The 23,200-nt window shown below is 35.0% G+C and overlaps 1 protein-coding gene and 1 long non-coding RNA gene across 11 annotated transcripts; one reads left to right on the top strand and one right to left on the bottom strand.

Annotated features, from left to right (window-relative positions):
* Positions 1-523: 523 nt before the first annotated feature.
* LOC117216792 lies at positions 524-1,534 on the bottom strand. The gene is made up of 2 exons (XR_004489434.1): positions 1,393-1,534; positions 524-1,223 (listed from the first exon to the last, which is right to left on the bottom strand). It is a non-coding gene; the product is annotated as an uncharacterized LOC117216792 (long non-coding RNA).
* LOC117216788 lies at positions 1,259-23,171 on the top strand. Of its 10 annotated transcripts, XM_033463808.1 has the most exons (18): positions 3,446-3,759; positions 3,852-3,950; positions 5,261-5,441; positions 5,868-5,934; positions 6,864-6,934; positions 7,237-14,174; positions 14,251-14,384; positions 14,472-15,206; positions 15,289-15,403; positions 15,502-15,632; positions 15,706-15,849; positions 15,930-17,141; positions 17,218-17,636; positions 17,814-18,047; positions 18,283-19,158; positions 19,546-19,675; positions 19,773-20,112; positions 20,226-21,946. In XM_033463808.1, exons 3-18 carry the CDS (start codon positions 5,284-5,286, stop codon positions 21,944-21,946), a joined length of 13,425 nt encoding a protein of 4,474 aa, XP_033319699.1. In that variant the 5' UTR covers positions 3,446-3,759; positions 3,852-3,950; positions 5,261-5,283. The 10 variants fall into 10 exon arrangements, with proteins under 10 accessions (XP_033319704.1, XP_033319698.1, XP_033319701.1 ...); XM_033463813.1 differs by lacking the exons at positions 3,446-3,759; positions 3,852-3,950 and adding an exon at positions 1,259-1,856 and having other exon boundaries at positions 6,870-6,934; XM_033463807.1 differs by lacking the exons at positions 3,446-3,759; positions 3,852-3,950 and adding an exon at positions 1,259-1,856.
* The last annotated feature ends 29 nt before the right edge of the window (positions 23,172-23,200 follow it).

Here is a 23,200-nt window from a genome sequence, read left to right as displayed (position 1 = left end):
TTCCTTGTATTTTTATTTATTAGGATGTTTCCAGTTCTATTAATAGTCATGTATCACTTAATCGAACAAATGGTGAAACCTGGGATAGAAACTTCGGCTATTTCCGGCTAAACTCGTTTCTTGTCACCGAGAGTTCTCGAACTTACTAAGTGGATATAGAAGCTAGAATCGCACGAGTCGTAAATGGCGGACCTCCATAGACGAAGGTGTGTTTCTCTCGTCCTTCAGAATATACTAATATCGGATACCTAAATCATCAGAACACCCAAAACTTGGATCAAGTAATCGGCAATTAATTTTGGATTATCGAGTTTCGGTGGAAACTTCAACAATTATTAGAGGAATAATTAAAACACATATACCAGATTTTCTATTTGCATTTACTCCACAACTCCTGTTTTAAAGACGATTTTCACGCAATAACTGCATATTTGATTTTTGGTATTTATTTTGTTATTTAGATAATGATAGTTATCAATATATAGAAGTGTACTGTTGAGGAAATGAACCAAATTATATTACATTTTGTGCAACGTATATTTATTTTTAGAATCTTGAAATATATATTTTAGGACTCGAAATTATTGATTGTTCGAAAAACATGTATATTGTATTGTGTCCCACACAGAGATTAATTCGAGAAAACAATAAAATTCGTTGTTCGATCGAAACTAATCAGATGTATCGTTCCATTAACGTAAGTAATACCCTTACAAGAAAGAGCAAGATATATCAGGTTTAAATTGTAAGTATGCGGATGTGATAAAAGGTGAGTAACATATGGCAGAAAAAATATTGACGAAGAACCACGTGAAATCGTTTAGCCTAGCTGCCATTAATGGCAGCCATTGTACATTGTGCGCCCTTCAGGGTTGCCATTTTCTTCATAGGTAGTGCGATTGTAATTATAAAGGAATGTCTTGCGAAGAGAAATGATCGATTTTCCACTATATTGAGGAGATTATTTTCACGACATATCTCGGAGGGATTTAATTTCCCTCTAACGGTCGCGGCTCGTTCATTTGTGATACGTAGGAAAATAGTTTCGTGTTCATACATGTTTGTCATCTTTACTTATGTGTATGTATATTCAGAAATGAATGATGAACCACCACGACGAATTATTGTGAACCGAAAAGCAGCGCTCGACCCGATGTCTCGTACAGTGAGACCTCGAAGTGCATCAAGACTTTCGGGGAACGTGTACCGGTGCTAGCTGAAAACTGTTCGATATAATAATACACGCAATAAAATGAGTCTCGTATATATCGAATCGTAAACGCGGTTTGATACGGAATTGTTCAATTCGTTTGAAGAACCATAGTTGTGATAGCGAGTTAGACAAAGATATTTGTAGAAATCCGCGAGAGTGTGGACGCTTTAGACTTTTACCTGATATGCGATTCCGAGAGCTGACATCGGGTTACACTTTATCGGGATTTTGTCCGAAAGGTGGTTATATGTACGGAATATTTTGTGTCTTTGTGCGTGCATTCTATAAGAAGTGACGTTCCATCGGATAATTAAACTGGTATGCCAAATTGGTACTTTTGATGCTTAAATATTCATCGCGATAGTCTAGTTCCTCTAGCTCGTGATGCAGAATTATAGAGCGCGCTGCAGAACTTGAAAAAAAGTGTCAGTTCCACCGTAACTGCGACATTGTGAGAGAGTTAAAGCTATTCCATGCAGTGTGTGCACATAGACGTGCATTAACGACTTCGGGATACTCGGGATTTCGCACTTTTGTCTCGGGTCCGGTTCAGCTGTGCTAAGATTTTTTCAATACGCAGGATTCGAAAGGCGAGAGAAGATCAATGCAGAAGGCGGTATTCTGCTGTGTAATGTTTTATCAGGTGTGTCGTCGTAGATAAAATATCTATTCTTTGGTAAGGAGTAGGATACAAATCCGTTAACTACATCTTAAGAAAATGTGTAAATCTTTATCGTTGTGGAATAGAAAAATTACTTATCGGGGAAATACAACATATTTTTTAGAAAGTAATATGGTGATTAAACGTAGTGGGATATTTTCTTTTATATAATGTTATACGAAATATTCAAAGCAATTTGTGAGATTTAATTATTTTGAGGTAAAAAATAGTTATATAAAAAAAAGATCGTAGTCGAAAGTCGTACGTTGAATGGCTCGAATGTCATAATCGACGAAAAGTGAAAGAGAATAAGAAAAATGAAGACAGATTGAGAAGCAATTGAAAAGAGAAAGGTCATGACAATTCGGGAATGCGAATTATAATGCATCTTTTGCATATGACAGGATCGAAATTCGAAGCATATAGATCCTTATAAAAGTATAAAAATATATATAAAATACAATTCTCATACAAATGTATAAAAATATAATTCCATTTTATTTATATTTTTTAATTTTCTCGCTCCATTAATTTTTTACGGGCAATTTTTATGATGTATTTTAGAAGTTTATTATATTTTTCTTATATCCTCCATTGTACTTAATACTATTCAGTTGATAACTATGAAGTATTACATTATTTAAGTTCGTCGAATCCAATTGAATATCAAAAGAGTTAACGCATATGTACCTCATTACATATTCTTTTTACTGAGACGTAAATATGCAGTTATAATTATTGTTAGTATTCTGTACTAACAAGAACACTATTAGTGCCCTTCCAAATAGGAGCATTTAGTATCATTCGTAATTCAATACGTGATTTTTATTTATTAACAATGAAATTTAATTTTATATTAATGTTATATAACATTAACCGTGATTAAATACTACAATCTAAGTAGAGAGATTTTTATCCGGAATGTTCTTCTGGAACCCATTTTCAGAAATGCGATCTTAAGATACGTTCCAATAAGTTACCACTGCAATGAAGTACTTTGCAGTATCATCGACCCACGATCATTATATGAAACCTACCTACCAAATATCATTCTGATTACTTGATAGTAATAAAAAATTATGACAGATGTGAATAATTTATATCGGAAAGTCTTAAACGAGGCAGAATAATGTCGAACAATGTCGTATAATATCATTCGGCCACCATATTTGCTACTGCGCTGCTATCTACCGATAATTTCAAATCTTCTTGATCGTGCTTCCATCTACTTCCTCTCTCTTTCAAGATGATGATGAAACTACGCATGTTGGAAAAAATGTAACAAGAGAAATGTCTCTCAGGGATGTTTCTTACCCACTACTTTGAATACGTCACATGTCTAAGTTTACGATAGAATACGGATACGAAACAGGGTACGTACAGAACAATATTAACAGTTTGAAAATAAGCTCTGTACGGCCGTAGTCGTTAGCTAAAAAGTGATCTATTCAAAGCAAATTGATTAAGTCTTGCAGTTTTAGTGTGCTTTATTGCCCATTGAATGGGATGCACATATCTGCTTTTCTTGGATACCCGGAAAATCCAGTGAAATTCTGATCTGGCACGTAATTGCAATGCATCTAACCATCGGCTATGTTTTCGATTGTGATTCTCGTGTCTAAGTTTTGAAATATTTTTCAATCAGTGTGTACAAGTGCGTTATTCCTTGAATAATTCGACTAAAGTTATTAGTTTGGCATTCCGTGAAAAATTGATATATAAAGAAATGGCAAAGATCTCGAAGTCCTTCTTTTTTATACCAAACGAATACAATGTGACTAGAGTTATAAATTTGACAACGAATGCTTAGCACGCATGTGCGGTGCAATTACTGAGCATAAACATCGTGGAATTTACAACCAATGCTGCTTAATTATATTTTCCAGTAAATACCGATAAATTGATTTTTGTCTTTTTCTAACGGTTCGAATGAATTTCGATATGAAAAGTGATCACGTGGCTCTTTGTCGTAAATAGTGTTGCGAATTACGTGTGGAGTACTTTCGAGGAAGAATTACAGAAGTGGATTACATCAATGTGATATTAAATAGTTTCCTGGTCGTATATTGCACGAAGGTATACCATATTTCAAATTACTATGTTCCCAGCATACTTAAATCGTCAATAGAGCGACGTAGTTAATTGAACGTGACAATTTAAGTTCGGTGATCGATTGATTAATATAAATTGAAATTGTATATTTTATATACCATAATGTTTGTATAAGTAAGATTATTCATAGTGTACGAGAATAAACTAGTACATACGGATCGCTATATTTTTTTGTTATACACATGCATTATATGTCGTTCATAATTCCCGTTATTGATTACCTGTGAGAGTGACCATGGATAGTAACAAGTTAAAATAATCTCAGAACAAAATCCTGGAGAAATGAAGATCATAACTCGTTTGTAAAAATGTAAAATGAAATTTCAATTTAAGTCTAAATAGTATGAGACTTAGTAACAGAGCAGTATGATTGGCAGGTGTCATATTCTTACTTAGAACGAAATATTAGTACTTACATAACTAAAAAGGATTATGTTTCATGGTGGATTGTATTACAGTGTTGGAAGAGTGTAGAGAAAATGACAAACTGAAGACATATGAAGTTACGCAGTCGAAAAATAATGAAAATTTCTTTTTATTAATTGGATGAGTTGTATTTTTATCTCGCTATATCTAAAGTGTCATTCCAATAATTTATTAGTAACGTAGCATTAATTATTTATTATTAATTAATTACTTTTATTAGTTATTATTTTTTATTAGTTATTTATTATTTATTTATTAATTATTTGTTTTAATTATTTATTTATTAAACATAAAGAAGTTCGAATTACATAAGCAACTTAGTAGCCGCCAAATTTAACTGTAAATTTGGCGATTAACTCCAGTGCAGTGTTAAATTATCACATAAATTTTGGAATTATTAGTGAACAAGTAATGCTTCTTATCTTTTTGAAATAGTTAAATTCCAAATTTGAACAATTTTTATTGTTCGTTTAACAATGAAATCGAAATCAAATAAAAAAAAAGCAATACAATACGAAGGCAGTGTTACCAATATTAATGAAGAAAATTCACTAACGCGTAATTATAATATAAAGGTACAAGTGATCACAAACAGAATAAATTTCTATTATTTGTGAATATGGTAAAATAAATAAAGAAATAGGTTGGATATTTAGGCTGGACATATTGTAAGCAGATATTAAGTGATAAATTATAATATGTTAACGAATGAAGTATAGACTTCTGTAAGGCATAAACAAGTTTCATTTGAATAAGTAAATGAATAAAAGTCGGAAAAAAGCGAATGATGTAACTAGTAATAGTCGAGAAATATTTGTAAGCATAAAGATTTTCTTCTCCCGGTACAGGTGAGCGATACACATCAAACAAAATGGACGAGTATGATAAGAAATTTGCTGAGATGCAAAAGTACATTCCGTTTTTGGAAGCGATGATAGAGCGACTGCAAAACGTTAAGGACAAATCGCGAGAAGTACAACTGCAGAAAATGCAAAGTCTACATGGAATCCTATCGAACAGCAAGAGGAAGTATGTTTCGCAGTTACGAAATAAAACATTCGCTTTTAATCAACGCAACGTTTTGGTGACATTCAGTGTCTATGCGCTGAAACTTAAAATTTTAAATACAAAACCGATATCGGACAGAATTCTTTTAATTTACACTTTTAAGCTTTCGAACTTCTTAATTTTGTGGTATCGAATTTTCAAACTTTTAAGTTCTGAATTTTTGAACGTTCAGATTTTTTAATTTTCTTATTTCTACAATTTTTATTTATTTTCATAGAGAACGAAATTTCCATCTGCTTACATCTTTTATTACGCGTATTTTACAACAATATTATTATTGCAAAAACTACGAAGTATACAATATTGTCATAAATCTAGAGTTACATTTTAAACCGGAAAGGCGTAAAATCCAAAATACAATTAATCATACTGTTATCGATAAAATAGGCTGAAGATTGAGACGTTGCAGCGATGCGAAGACGTTCTGCAGAAGTTACACAACAAAGTGGAAAAGGTAGATATATTAATCATCGTATTACAAACTTGTCTTACATTTTTGGTGCACTGAATTATTTATTTAAAAATCTTAATTCCTAAAAGAATTTTAGCTCTATCTTTTAGCTTTAGAATTAAAGAATTTTAGCCAAATCAAATTACTATTCAATTTACAGATTCAGTGAATCAAAAACTAGCACTTGGCTTTATGCTCTGTATGATACTAGTTTGCACTATATTCACAGAAGAAAGATATAAACGAGAATGTTTGTAAGTTCTTCCGTTAGTTCGAATACTATATGTATATGTATAATATATGAATGATAACTATACATATGCGCATTAAGATTTCTATTTATACAATATTTAAATGGACGTATCAATATTTTAAAAACTGAAACAATAATGAAGAAATAATAATATTTCTTTAACAAACGGCTCTTTTATATTATTTCATATGCCGCATTTCAAATGCCGCGGGTATTGTCACCGTGCTTTGATAGAGCAAATTATAACTGTTGCATCGTTCTCCTTATCTTTTACATTTTATCAGTAGAAACTGGGTGTTCACATTTTTACGAAATGTTTTGTATTGCATTCTGTACACCGCTTTTTTGCAATGGCATTTCTATGATTTCATTATGTAAAAAATGTTAAAAATTAGTACCATAAAAAATTTATGGAATTTATTATGAAAATTTATGGAAATTATTTATAACTGTAATATGATGTAAAATATAAAAAATATTATACATTATTAGTTGATGTTTGTAGAAAAATGGTCAATGTACAATCATTACTTTCTCTTTGGTTCCTCCTCTTTGAACAGACGTATTTGCTTCGGATGATCCCTTTTTATTTTCCGTTCTTTATACTTCTGGATGTTTTCAGGCTTCCGTAGTGCATGTATTTTTTTTTGTTATTTTAATCATTCTAATCTGACACGAGTTTCAGGGAAATACGCCCGGATTGCATTTTCCGCACAAGAAAAATGAATCTAGCTCAGCACAATGTTCAAAGTAAGTATCATATCACTCACACAATTTGTACAAAAATTCATTTAACAACTGTTCATATATAACTTTAAGTTCATCATTATGTATTGTACACAATATATCGATGTATTCCTAAAATTAAAAGTAAACCAAAACCTATATTCAATTTTGTAAAACAGTGATGTTCACTGTTCATAATTTGAACATCATTGTTAAGCAGAAATTTCATTGTACTATTATTATTATATAACAGATAATATATATTGTTGTAAAATGAAATATTACTAAGATAAGATACTGTAAAACGTCGATTGAATCCCTTTCAGTATACTTGAAGATGTAAAGCCTCATACAGAAGATGTTATGGAGGACCGAGAGATCCACGAGACGCCAGCCAGTCCAACTCCTCCGGTTAGCCCAGACTCGGGTTCTCAAGTGGCGCCGATAATAATTCCTACTGAACGCAGTCTAGATTTCGATGATAAATCTGACAGCAAACCAGCCTCTCCCGACCCCATAGAAACTTTACCAACCAAAGCTCCCATCATCATACCTACAGAGAGGACGAGTAACGATGTACCTCCCTCGCCACAGCGTTTGTCTAAAAACGGGGATAATGTGTCGTTCGCCGAATGGGATATGCTCGAGGAGAACGAAAATCACATCTCGAGGAACAAAAATTGGCAGACGATCATTACTTCTAGCCACGATGGTGTTACTGTGTCCAAAATGGTTGAAAGTAATCTGTCTCCAAAGGTGAACGATGGCAGATCTCACATGCCTATATCGATTCACCCGTCTCGACAAATACAAACCGTGCCAGTCCCCTCTCTAGGCGGTTCCAGAAGATTGTCGTCGATATTAGAAAAGAATCGAATGATGGGAATAAACATGGATCAGGTTTCGTTAGAATCTAGCCCTGAATCACCTGTTAATATGCCTGATGCACAGTTGAAGTCACCAGATTTGGAGATTTTGTTCCCAAAACTTTGTAAGAACACTCCACTTCGGTCAAAGGAAATTTCGAGGTCTGGTTCCAAACCATCAGCACCATTGTTGCTCTCACCACCTCCCGTTTCTACAGGACCGCCATTGTCTATGGAAGATCTGGCTGAGTTGTTGAACGAAGAAGATGATAGCAAGATGGAAAAGAAGGGTGATAGGTTAAGAGAGGATTCAGGTAAATTCAAGAAGGATAAACAGGAATTAGGTGGGAATGTTAAGGATCCAAAGACATCTAAATCATTTCTGCTAACACAAGAGGATATTGATAGCGAGAGTGAGAGACGTTGGGAAGAGATAGACAAGCATATAGTTAAGTTAACCACTAGGAAATGTCTACCCAGTGGCTCAAAAGTCGACCTTCTCAAGTCTGGTGAAACTAAGGGATCACCTCAAGGTAGTTTAGGTCATGCTTCTAGTTCGTTTATGGCTACTATGTCTGTCGACAACAGAAATGTACCATCTTCACCTAGTTCCAAGACAGAGCCTCGTTTTGCGGATAACTACGAGCGCCATCCTCGCCAGTTGCGTGACAACCAGGGCCATGATATGGACAAATCTAACGTGCACAACATACACTGTCGACCCGACGACGATATGTCCAATCAGATACATCATGGCGGTTCGGTCAAGCCGGATGACAGAAACACTGTGTTGTATCAGAGACGTCAGGGGAACATTGGACCTGAGATGGTGCCACCTAGGATAGACACTGAGTTCAGAATAGAAGGACCCGAGTACTTCAATAGACAAGTAACAAACCAAGGCCACTGGCCTTCCATGCACCCGCCCGTGAATACGAATGATTATTGCAACAACCAATGGCCATCGTCTTCCAATTTTAGCGGTATGCCTAGTTCTCCTGCTCAAACGTATCCACATCCGATAGGTATGCCACACCAAGAGATGTGGAACGTAGGTGCCAATAGAGAGACCATTCATATGGATCCTCATCAAATGAACGAGGGCCAGATAAGGCCTAACCAGTTCCCTCCAAACATGAATGTTGGTATTAGACCTCTAATGAGTCCCAATACGAGATCTCAGGATATGAATCATATTCCACGATCAGACGATATATCCAATATGGAGGTACCTAATGTACCTACCATACAGCCTTTAATATCACCTACGAGGTTTCCTGTTGGGTCACAGTACAGGAACTTTCAGGGAGAGAATAGGTCTTATGAGCCGCCTTTTGATAGAGGAATGGAATATCCTCACCAGAGGCAGCCATGGGATTCTCCGATTAACCGACCAAATGATGTACCATATAGACCAGAGAACGAAGTTCCTTGTGGTGTAATGGGGCCCACAGAAGGTCCTTCAGGGCCGTATCCGAGGCCCAGCACTCCCTGTCCATGGAACAGAGACAGGGAACGCAATGGTAGAGGGCGTAACACGTATTACAATGAAAGGAATAGAGGAGAATCTAGGAATAATTTCAATCGTGACACTCGTAGGCCTGGTCCTAGGGACAATCATGGTGAGCGGGACAACTGTAATAGGTTCGGTAGGGATGCTAGAAACATATCTGACCGTGATCCAAGAGTACGCATGGAACACAATGTAAATAATCAAGGCTCCAACCAGTCGAGGGATAATGGTACCTCGGTGAGAGATCCTCGGTTGGCTAAGGATAAACATTTCCCATCTCACAAAGGTAAAGATAGTAGTTTCAATGAGAGAGATCCCAGAAAACGTTCGACGGGACCACCGACTGCAACATCGACGTTCAGGAAGATCAAGGAAAAACCGAAATCTCCTCCAAAGCCAGTTGATAGCCATAAACGTGTGGACACGGAAAATAGTACTAAACATACACAAGAGAAGACAACTAAAGACAAGATGCAGTCACCTTTGGAGAGTTTGTACGGAGTTATCGACACGAAGGCAAAGTCTGCACAAGGCTATTGTTTACAAAATTTTAAGATTCCTAAAATAAAACGTAACGAGTCATCAGAGTCGCCCACGTCGAGTCACATTTCTGAGGAAATTAAAGAGTGTCCTTTGGAAAAGCAGGATAAAGCAAGTAAAGCTGCTAAAAAAGACAAGGAAGACGCAACTGCAGAAGTGAGCAGTAGCAGCGATAGGAATGTTCCGCTTGAAAATCGGAATGAAAGTAATATAGTCACTGATAAAAAAGAGGAATTGAAAGAAGATAACAGTTTTAGGGAGACTCCTGTAGAAGAGAATAGTGATGTTAATATTTCTGAATTAGATTTTATCAGTACTACCTCCTCCAAATTACCTGATAATATTGAGAAATCTAAGAAAGAAGAAATAGGGGGATCCAAGTCAAAAGGCGAAATGACTCAGGAATGGATAGAAGCTCTAATTAGAAAATCGTTTGAATTTGGCGAGGGAAAGAAATTCGTCGAACACGCGAAATTCATGCAGAAGCTGGGAGAAGTATTGCAGGCGAAGAAGTTGAAGAAGATCAAGAGGATCATTGAATCAGAATCAGAGAGTAGCAGTTCGGATAAAGATGATACTCCTGAGACGAAGAAAGTTCAGACGAGGAAGAAGCGACGAGTAATTTTTTCGGATAGTTCCGATGAAGAGTCTCTTGCTGAAAGGATTGGTATTCTAAAAACAGCGAACAAAGAATTGATTACAGGTACATCAATGGATAACCAAGAAGAAAAGACAAATACAAATATTGTGAAAGTAATTCCTAATATTGAATCTTCAGATCTTTCAAAAAATGGACCAGATCCTGAAAATGCTACCACTAAAGAAGAGATTGCACGTGTAGAAACGCAAAACGTTGCTGAAGAGAAGAAGGAGTCAAATGAAGATGAAATAAATATAAACAAGGAGAAAAGTGTTCCAGAAACACCTAAAGAGATCACCAAGGATGAATTGGCTGAAGATAAAGAGGTTGTTTCAAAGATACCAAAAGCCAAAGCAAAGAGGAGGAACTCCCTGGAGATGTTGCAAGAAGATATTAGGGAAATGTTCATCAGTGATGATGTTGTGGCAGCAACTGGTTATCGATTATGTAGAGCACAAAAAGAAAATCAAAATAATGCAGGCACGAGTACTTCCAATCAAAGTACTACGAGCATAAAGAAGGACGAATCGAATAAACGTGATTTGGATGTAGATTCTGATGTAGAAGATACTGTGGTTTCGTCCAAGCAAAAAAAATCTACAAAATCACGTGTTTCTGACGAATCAAGTAAGTCTAGAGGTAAATCAAAGAAAGAGGTGCAAAGAATCACTAGACAACATTCAAAACAATATAATCAAAGTTCAGATAGTGAAGAGGATCAACCATTGGCGCTGAGAACAGAGCTAATTCAAAATTCTAGTTCATTGTCTAATCAAGAAACATCTAATGAAGATTTTGAGGTACTAAGGCGAAGCAAACGTATTAATAAGGAATCGATAAAAGAACCACGAGTAGTAGTTGAGAAGACAAACATTTCTAAGTTGGAATGTTCTAAAGTGATGTTCGATAGCTCATCTGATGAGAGTTTTGGGATAGATGTGTCTGAACTGGCTGCAGCTGTGGACATCTCAATTCATCCTGATAAGCAGTCTGAATCTGAGGCAGTAGAACAAACAGAGAAGAAGAAGGATGTTCAAACATCTTCTAGAAAGTCTACAAGGAAGAAAGGAAACGAACTGCTGAATGAAAGTAAAGATGATGTTCAATTTACTGATGAAGAAAGTATTACATCTGATATTTCTATGTCGAGTAGCGTAACTTCTAGCAAAAAGACAGGCGTTATTTCAACTACAATGGATACTAGTGGTAATGAGAAGTTATTGAGTAACATATTAGTGGGATTAGTACCAGTAAAGAATGATGCAGATAAGGACTCATCAATAGCGGACAAAGGAAGCGACGCAGACGTCGATGATGATGTTAGCGATCAATTACCGGCTGAATCAAGTACGAAGAAGTCTTCAGCGAAGAAGAAGAAGAAAAAGTATAATTGGCAGATGGGTATTTTGTACAAAAAAAGAAGGAAGAAGACTCTTACAGCTTCATCTTCCAAGGGTGACTGTGAGCTTAATACTGGCTCTGAAATAGATATTTCTAACAAAGGAGATACTATTTCAGAAAATACAACAAGCAAAAACAGTAGTTCACCCAATAATACAAAGCAAAATATTTCCAAGAAGCTTAAGAATGATGTTAAAGATACTAATTCTAGTGAGATTCTTCAAGATAATTCGAAAGACAAAAAAGAAGAGGTATCCATAATAACATCTGATCCTACAGAGAAGAAAAAATCTTCTTTAAGTAAAGTTTGTTCTAATGAACAGTTATTGGAAAAAGATAACGAACAAACCAGCCGTAACGCTGAAAAGAACGTCGTTAAAAATAAAATTGATCTAGATAGATCTTTTTCTGAGTTAGATGTAAAAAAATTAATTGATTATGCTTGGACAGGCCAAGAAAAGTACAATTGTCTGCTTTGTTTGTTCATTGGTAAAAATATTGTTCACCATTACAAATTAAACCATCCTGGAAAGGAAATTCTGATTTCCAGATTGAAACAGTCAGATGCTCTATTAGCCATTCAAAATGCGAATGATAATAATGTAGAAAGTCCATCAATGGAACCTCTTGCAGAAAAAATCTGTAAATTTCGTTGCAGATTTTGCTTTTTGTTCAGTGAAGGAGCTGCCAAGATTGCAATGGAAGCATTTTATGAACATTGTACTACTCACACAGGAGAATACAGGTTTCGATGCAATAGTTGTCCTTATCAAACTGTAGCCAAGTCCTCCATGAGAACTCATTATTATAAAGTATGTCGCAAATTTAAAGATACTTTTGTTGAAGCCATAACTGAAGATGAAATACCTGCTGAAAATCGCATTTATGGTTATTTATGCTCATGTTGTAATTTCGTTCAATTAAAGAAGTCCAATGTGGAGGAACATGTTAATCTATGGCATAAGGACGATTTGAGTGTTAAGATTGTTAAGATAAACATGTCCTTAGATGCAGTTGAAGAAGAATTTGATGAACAAGTTGATGTACCAGAGAAAAAGATAAAGCTAGAAGTAACCCAGTCAAATTCAAAGAAAGGATCAGTAAATGAAGTAGTAAAACTGATTGAACAGAATGACGATGATATCACTGAAATAGAAGTGATAAAGAAGGATAAAATGTCTGATGACGAGGATAAGAAAATAAAAGATGTACCTGAAGTTAAACATCAAGAAGAGAATCATTCTGAACCACAAGTTACTACTGATGATGAAAACAAGAAACCACCACAAATGGATATGGATTCCAATTTACCATCAGGAAATCTGAATGTATTCGTTTGTCCACCAGAGTTGGAAAAGAAAGAAGTAGAAATTCAGCTCGAACGTAAGAAAAAAATGCAAGAAATTATTCAAAACATTGGCATTAAATTGCAAAGGGACGCATCTAAAAAAGGTTTGTCCATTATAGATAAATTGAAGGATAAAATGAAGACTGATTTAACAGCAGCAAATAACGAAACTGATTCAAATGTAGTATCAAATTCTTCAGATAAAAGTCCAATTAATATCACGACTTCACCGACTCCATCAATGCCACCTCAAAGTAATACCATTGAATTGCCTTGTAACTCTGAAATTCCTTCACTGATAGATTCAGAGAAAAATCTATCATTGGCTGAAGGAACTTCAAATGATAAACAACTTGAGGATAGTACTTCGCAAAACCAATCATTTAGCACAAAATGTAATTCAAAGTCTACATCTGAAACAAATTTAACAAATTCAATGACCAAGGTTCCATTGGCAATATTGGATACAAAAAAGAATGAAGAAAGCGATGCAGAAACTAGTGATAATGAGAATATGAGGCATAGTGCTCCTATTTATGACTCTGATTCTAGTAGCGAACAGTCAGATAGTGAACTGCCTACTGATGTTAACATGATCTTGAAGGAAACTTCAAGTATGAATGCATCTTGTAAAGATCCAATGTTTACCACTATACAGAGACTTGCTGCTCAACTTCAAGCTACAAAACAAGATGAAACTTCTTCTAAACCTGAAGACTCTAAAAGATCGTTTCCTTTTGGTTCTATTCCCAAACCACCAGATGTTGTTCCTATATCTAGTATTAAAAAATTTTTCGGGAAAAAGGAAAGTAAATTCCACGAGATATCGCATGATTCGCACGACGATAGTAATCCACCTAAGAACTTGATCCGTTTGAGACGTTTAAGTGGAGATATGTTGTCGGTACCCATGCAGTTTTTAGACGCCCAAGAAGATCTATCTCTAATAAAGAACGGTATGTATAAATATATAAATACTAAAATGATATGTGAATCATTGTTTGACATTTACGAAAGTATTTCATATATTAGATGCGAGTCAATCTAGTACTTCAGATACAACGGATTCCATGTTAAAATCAGATGTTGAAGAAGAGTGTTCATTCTTGAAAATCGAAAATGTAGTTAGTCTTGCACCAAGAGCTGATGGCGCCGAAAGTCCCATTGTAAGTCATTACATACGATATTTACTCGAAATTTTTTCACTTGTTTCAAACTATGCATGTACAACTTTCCTTTTATTATCATTACAGATAAATGATATAAGAAAAGCAGTTGAAATTGTCCCCAAAGATACTCCTATAAAAAGCAAGGGGGTATCTGTACTGAAAAAGTCTAATTCGCCTCTAATTTTAAAGAGATTTAATGCTGTATCTATTACACAGACATTAACGAGGAATATACAGACAGTGCAATCCACACCAGAAAAAGTAAAACTAATTCCAGTGAAGAGTCTATCCCCTTCTCCAGTTGTAACCACCACACAGCTTACTACCAATTTCATTCCAATTGCTCCAAAATCAACAATTATTCAAATAGATAGTAAATTGCCTTTAGTGACTCCGTCGCAATCGTCGCAGAATTTGAATTACAAAATCGTCAAACTTGTTCGAACGCCAACTCTAATAAAACCAAAAGAACCTTTAGCCACAGTCTCGGCAGTTAAATTAAAATCCGCGGATGCATACAAAGCGATGTTGAAGGCTACTAAATTGATTCATTTGTACAAGTGCATGGCACGTGATTGTCGCTTCAGCACTGATGTATTGTCTATATATCATCAGCATTATCTTCAACACGTAAATCAAACTGAAAATACGACGATGCCACCGCCATTTGATTACCAGAAATGTGCCTATTGTTACATGATATTGGAGGATTGGAATCAAATGAAAACGCATATCGATGAAAAACACGCGCATTGCCGTTACCAGTGCATGTACTGTTTTTATAGAGCTATTGTACCTTCTTACGTGCAAATACATCAGGTATGACGATACATTTTGTAGTATTGTAACTTTTGGGGCAATTAATTTTTATGTTTGACACACATTTGATTTTTATTTACAGATAATGACTCACCCTAGAAATCGTGGTCTTCTACTTGGTAATCCCGTGAAAGAGATACCATCAAAAGAAGAAGTCAATCGACACGACACCATATATCCTTACGTGTGCCAACATGGTACGATTTATATTTACATTATTTGTCTTCTTTGAACGAAGATTACGCTATTTATCATCTCTGAATGAAAAATTAAACTCATGAAAATACATTTACAGATTGCGGAAAGTTTTTCTTTGTTCCCGAATCTTTTATAGCGCACTTGAAAAATAAACATGGAACGCTTCTTTCTGGCTATAAGTGTCACGTGTGTCGTACTACTTGCATGAAAATCGATCAATTAATGACGGTAATATTCTTAAGTTATTTGATTAACGGTTACTAAATTTTTATAATCATTCTTATGAAATTAAATCTTATAGCACTATAGAACGCATGGGTTTTACAAGTTTCAATGTCTGTATTGTTTGAATGGTTCGGACCACTTGAGCGAACTGCATAATCATTTGAGCACGTTTCATTGCAATCGATTACCACAGGTTCTTGAGCGAACTCTTCCTCTTCAGGTAAAATAAATAAATGTCAATGAATTAAATTATAAATAAACCAATATTTTATGAGTGTCATTTTAAATGTTACATTTCAGCCAATACGAAACAAAGACGTAATAGATCAATTAATTATAAGAACATTGGATGACACTTTGAAAATCACAGAAGAAGTGATTGACCTGGAGAACGAAGGCGAGCACAATAAAGAAACTGATACAGACATTGTTAACACGTCTTCGTCTCACGCTATAGTTTTTCCTCAATTATCTAATGATGTAAATTTGTTGAACAAGGACGAAAACGAGGCGTTAAATAAATCCTTTTCGAGGTTATTTGGAAATGCCAATAATTCAAATAGCTCTCTCAATGTTAAAACCTCACAACATGAAAAATCATTAAATGAGAGTTCCAACGATAGTGCAGTGAGCAAGATATTCGAAAGTTGTTTAATGAATGACTCGGACGTTTTGGCAACGCAGGTTTCGGATGGAGAATCCGCAGACAAAAGTTTATTAGATAAATCTAAAAAGACCAATATTCTCACTGACAAAAGCTCTGTGGAGCCAACAGAAGCTTCCAAAGGAACTTTTGATTGCAGCGACGAATTTATAAATATCAATTTACTGGACAACCCTGATTTCCTGAAAAAAGTCAATCATTCTATTAATATAACTCGCATGAATACTTCATCCGCTACGGAATGTAAAATGGAAGATAGCGACATTGAAATTGTAGATATCGACGATACGGAAGTTATTCCAATAAAAAATATAAAATCCGAATCGAACAAAAAGGATAGCATTGACGTAAGTGAGATACAAAATATAAGTCCAAAAAAGGATGTAAAAGAACAATCTTCCAGTGATGTCAGAGATTCAATCGCATCTTGCGATGCTAAGGAAGATTCCACCATGAAAACAGATAAACCTTTAACTCTAGATGATATTAAAGACACTGGCTTCTCAGGGACACAGTTATACAAGTGCGGTTATGAAACATGCGATTATAGCTCACAAACTGCTCTTCAGTTAAAGACGCATGTAAAAGAATGTTCTTTGAGGGGTGAGAATAAAAACTTGACCTGTGCTCATTGTAGCAAACGTTTCTTGAAAATTGGATTTTTATTAGAGCATTTAAAATCACATGGACTAAAGCGATTTGGTTGTTCATTGTGCAAAATGAGATGTACAGTGGGTTACCAAGCAATGGCGCATATGAAGATGAAACATAAATGTGCATATAGTAAATTAGTTCCGGCTGATCCAAAAAATCCATCCGTTGATGGGTTGTTCATCGTACAACCTATTGTAAGTACATTTTATACAGTATGTCGCAAAAGCACAAAATTATATGTTTATAAATATTTTGTTTATTTTTGTACAGCGTTACAATGGAGATCGTAAAGGAAAGAAGCGTAGAAGTAATACAAAGTCAAGTGAAAAAGGCACTGAGAAGGCTACAACAGACACTGAGAAATTCAGCTTCAGTCCTGATGAAATAGATTCTTTGCCACTTCAAGCGATCTACAACCGTGTAGTGCAATGTGCAGTGTGTCCATACACGACGAAAGTGCGTACGAACATCATCAGACACTTGCGATTGCATGCAAAAGACGAAAGCGTGCCAGAAAGTGGTCCCGTTAATCCTGTGCCGTGCTTGGATAAGAAGGAACGAATGTTTGATAAAATGGTCAACTTAGCAAGTAGTTCTCATCAAAATGGTCGGATGGGAGGGAAATCTAAGGAGACTAACAAAAATAACGAAGATGAGTTCATCCCGAAATTTGTACCGGAGCATAAGAGGTAGGTATACTTTTTAAAACCGGATGTTATAACAATATGGATGTTCTTGCAAGAATGAGAGTAATTCTTGTCACACGCAAAAGTGTTCAATATTTTTTCACTTAATTTGATGAGTTTCGAGTCGAATCGAAGGAAGTGAATCGAAGGATGAAAATTGGCAATGTTTTCCTATAATAGATACGTGTGTGGTGTAGCTGAATGCAATTATTTAACGGTCGATGAGGCGATGTTACGATGTCATTTAAAGGCTTTGCATTCCGAGGAACAATATTTCCGGTGCCCTCATTGTCCACAACCATTACCAGGTCAAGAAGGATTAAATATAGCAATTGATAAAATGGCCGTTCATTTAAAAATGCACGATACCAGACTTTATAAATGTTCTCACTGCAACCATCATCATTATCATAGGTACACAATGATGTTTATGCCTCACATTTGGTTAATAATGCACCGTTTGGGTCACAGATTATAAGCACGATGTATTTAAAAATTAGATGGAATAATATATTTTTGAAACATTTGACAAGAATGCAAAGTGAACGTTAATAAAATATACGTTGCATGTGCCTGTCAAATGTTTAAAAAGGCTTATTCTCTTTGGTTCATTTTCTATGCTTCCTAATAGTAACAAAATATTGCCTAGGCACGTTGTGGAGAGACATCTTTCTGACAAACATCCCGAAAAAAGACCTTTTGTGAAAGTAATTAGAGAGTTGGAAAACACAGAGAGCAGTCAACAATCCATACAAGAAGAAGTCAAAGAGGAAGTACCAGACCCGGATGGAAATCATTGGAAATGTAACTTCTGCGACTATAAGTGTGTGTATAAAGCGGAAATGGCTAATCATACGTCTGTGACACATGATGAGAAGAGCCAATACAAATGTAACTCGTGTTCCTTTAAAACAAATGGGAAAATTATGTTAGAACAACATATTAATAGCAAGCACCCTAACGATTTAAATGTTGACTATATTTTAATGTATCAACGAATAAAAGGGGTGAATAAGAAAAGTACAGATAATGTAGAGCAGACTGGACAAGAAGAACCTTTTGATACTACTCCGCTTTGGAGAAGAGACATGCCTCGAATTAGACATATTCGCGGAATCCTTCTTGAAGAAGAAGACGAAATGTCCACTGAATCTTCTTTAAAGTTAGGAAAACGGAAGAGTGACACAGACTTAGTCACTAAACCGGCTAAAATAAAGCCGGGGAAATCCAATTCATTAGATGACACCAAGCAGACGAAAGAAAAATCTAAACGGTCGTTGTCTTGTGACAAGGTATCGACAGAAGTGGAACCTGCGACTAGTACGTCGAATACGATAGAAAAAGCTAAGGAAACTAGATCTAAATCAATTGAAGACAACGATCTCAGTGAACCGGATATCGGAAGATTTGGTCCTTATGGGAAAGCAGATGGTAATATGTATGTCTGTACTTTGTGCACGCAGTTCAAGACAAAATATAAGCATGATATGAGGGATCATCTTTACAGAGAATTGAATTACGCAAGGTAAATACTTTTATAGTTTCGTTCTGTTATTTCGAAGTTATATTTTTTCTTTATTTAACCGTTTGAGTATCAACGGCTGTTTAGATTTTGTGTCGAGAAGTCCCAGTACATTTGAACGCTACGGACGATTGGCGGAATTTTGTATTTCATTGTTATATTCTCAATCATTTTTATTGAACAAAACTTGAAATATTTATAAACTAATAGTGCGCATATATAATAATATAGATGTATTTCATAAAAATAACAAATATGATGAGCGCTATTGCGCCGCTTGTTTCTCTTCGCAATCGATTAAGACGAGCACTATCGCGCTGTTCGGAATTTTTCGACCTTTTTTTTTCAAAGACCTCTGGGATTCAAATGGTTAATATGAAAATATTTCAGATGGCACTGTAAGGAATGTGGATATTTGTCTGTAAACCGTAATGCCTTGTTGAAGCATTTTAATAAACACCATAATGGGGAACGTCATAATCACGAACCATTATCTCCAGACGATGATATCGAAGAATGGGTAAGTTAGTCGCTTGACAAAAATTATATTATTAAAAATTGATGAAATTATACAATAATTTTAAATGTATTTTTTTATTGATTATTTTAATGTGTAGGTTGGCACATTATTGAAGAGACAAACACTGATGATGAAAGGACTATTAGCCAAGGAACATGCAAGTGACGCAGAATGTTCTGCAACTACAAGTATAGCTGGAAATAATTCAAAACCATCTTCTGCTAAAACTACCCAGAATACTGTAACCAAAATTCCTAAAACTGGAAATACTGTTAGCAAGCCTGATAATAAGCAAGGCAACAAAGAACAAACTCCAGAAAACACCATAAAAGTGCAAGCTGAGGATAACAAGGATGATGCAGCTCCCATTACCGATGTAAGGACTGAGAGTGGATCCCCAAAGAAGAAACCTGGGAAAATTACTGATATAGAGAAAGGTAAATGTCTTCAAATAAAAAGAAACTCTTATGTGATCAAATTTTGTTTGCATTTTACTACCTCGTTTTGTTGGACAGACTATATATAAAATTAATTACAATTTTTTATATAGGCAAGCCAGATGGAGAGGAAGAGAAGCCATTCACCTGCAAACATTGCAATATGACATTCTTCCGACGGCGTGGCTTCAAACTGCATGTACAATTGACACACTTAAAACGACTTGGATTTATCTGTCCTTACTGCGATCGTAGCACGAACTCAGAGAGTTTAATGCGACAACACATTCGTTCAAAGCATCCCGGTTGTCCCGAGAAAATAGTTGAAAATCCGGCAGCTGGCGGACCAGAATTGCCGGAAGAATTTTGGCGACAGGAATACGGAATCGTGTTTCCAAAAAGGAAAAGAAAACGAAAGACACAGATGAGTGGAGGAGAAGTCACGGAAAAAGCTGATGATTTTAATATTGAACCGCAAGAAAAGTGCAACTTGTGCAACTTTACCGCTATGAATACGACTGGCCTCAAAATACACATGAGGATACACATGACTAAACATATACTGAAATGTTTTTATTGTAGTTTCACTGCAGCGACAAAGTCGGAAATCTGGGAACATTGGGAGGTCAATCATCCGTTTTCGCCATTTAAAGTCGAAGACATATCACCATCTGAATCGTCTAGTGAATCTACAGAGATGGAGCTTGATAATAAGACTATCACTGAGGATTACAACAATGATATAGAGGAGGAACAGATTTCTGACGCGAGAGAGGATGATTCGATTTACTATTGCCATTATTGTTCCTTCCGTAGTAAGTATTTGAGCACGGTACAGAATCATTGGAACATAATGCATAATGAATCAACATCGCAGACCAATGCTCTTAAAACGAAGTCGAAACCGTTTAAATATAACGAGATAAGAGTTTCAGCAAAATCGTTGGCGAAGGCTCAATGCTCGAAAACACAAGCGGGAAGTCCTTACGAATTATATTTACAACAATCGCATAGTGATGTGCAAGAGGTGGAGAGTTCTGGATCGAAACAAGAGGGTTGGATTTGTCAGTGGTGTAACGAGTTATGTGACTCTGAGGTCAAAATGAAGACACATCATAGTATGTTCCATTCGCATTTGCCATTAAATTTCAGGAAACAAGAAAAGACTGAAATGTCTCAAGGATACGTTTGTCCTGATTGTCCGTTCACCACAATGTTTCTTAATGTAATGAAGAACCACGTGTCCAAACATATAAACCTATTTAAATGTAAGTACTGTGACAAGTCTTTCAGCTGTCCTTCGGAAGTCTCCACGCACAATAGCGAAGAACATCCTGGAATGGAACTAAAAATAGAAAGTATTCCGAATTATGAGTCTTTGCTAGAGGAAATGATGATTCAAGTGAAATGGCAGAAGTTTGAGCCGATTTCCGACAAAAACGAAAATTCAAACCCGTCAAGATCGGAATTACCGCGGAAAAACAATGCAGTTGCAAAAAAATCTACGACTAAAAGTGCATTTCGTCATAATGCAATACCATGCAGAATAAAGGCGGTAGCTAGAAAATCGACTAATCCACATTCGAGATATCTTATCAGTAACAGAATACAAGACAAGCAACAAGAGGCGAAAAGCAAACAGTTTTCCTATTACGGCGCTCCCAGAAGTCCCGTTAATTTAGCTAAGTTAAACACGTACATGGTAGTTGGGGGGCATCGAATGAAAGTAAACTGTACCACTCTTGCGCAGTTAATCAACATCAATCCGGAGATAATATTAGAAGATGTTAAGAGTGATATCAAAAATATCCCAGCACTTAAAAAATTGAAATAACAAATGGAAATATAGAAGGAAACTTATCGTTTTCCACATTATCGACGTTGTTTAATGTAATATAATGAATGGTATATAAATATTTATTGCGTGACTATTATTGGTACAATGATCAATAGTAACCAAAGTGACTCACGGTATTATACATGCTTTTCTGTGACATTATACTTAAAAGATACTATAATAATCGATGAATTTTTATAAAATTCATTGATTCTCTCGTCGTATTGTGATGAGTAATTGTAGATAATATCCTCACATTTGATCGTTTCATAGTTACATATTTTGTGCTTATATTCGTCATAAGTGTATATTTAAAAATTTTGAGAAATATGAAAAGAATGAATATTTGTACTTCCTGTAAGATTACGTTGCTCTTTTATAAGTTATCTTATTGCAGAATTGGAATTACATAAAAAGAAAAGGTTTTCATATGTACAAGAATTATATTTAATTATATTCAATGTAACAGCAATTTGCCATCTGGACTTTATCGATATTGTATATAGATATACTTTGCACATATATTTCTAAGTAAACACAATATAAAAATTTGTGAAATAGGGAGACAAATCGTGCCATGCTATAAGCTGGTAAAAATTATTCTGAAAATCAAAACGCAAAATTTTAACATGGAAACTGTAAATAAAAATGTATCAATATTTGTCTAATTGATGAATATTGAATTTATTTATTTTGGAATATGTAAAATCTCTTAGTATAGATATCTTGATTTTTTACGAATAATGATATCGTAATAATGTTATTTTTAAGTACTTACACTTAATGTTGAGCAGTTCTGTCGTGTTTTATTAACTCGAAACGTTTGTTAAACAATTTTCAGGAAATATTACACATGCATATATCAACTCAGGAGTAATTAAACATGGTGAAATTAAATCTGAATCAAGAAGAACAATTTTTAAATGATATGTATAAAAAATTAATTAAGATTTGACACGTAAGATTTAACGTTTATCGATGCTGAAAAATCGTTATCGGTGGTAATAATAATAATAATAATAATAAAGTATTTACTTATTACCTTATTTTGATAAAACTTAGTTCTTGCTTTAGAAAAGTATCGGTAAATAAGAATTTTACGTGTTAATAAAATATGTAAGGCTTTTGTTGCACTGAGTTCTGTGCTCGAATTTTAAAATTAATTATTTAACATCGAATGTAAGATGAAAATACAAGACTGAGTGTCCTGTAAGTAGTTTAATTTACAAGAAAAATTGTAAATATAGAACT

Source organism: Bombus bifarius, unplaced genomic scaffold (genome assembly GCF_011952205.1).
Source record: "Bombus bifarius isolate JDL3187 unplaced genomic scaffold, Bbif_JDL3187 scf7180000007973, whole genome shotgun sequence".
Taxonomy (NCBI): domain Eukaryota; kingdom Metazoa; phylum Arthropoda; class Insecta; order Hymenoptera; family Apidae; genus Bombus; species Bombus bifarius.
This window is presented reverse-complemented; position numbering and strand designations above follow the sequence as displayed.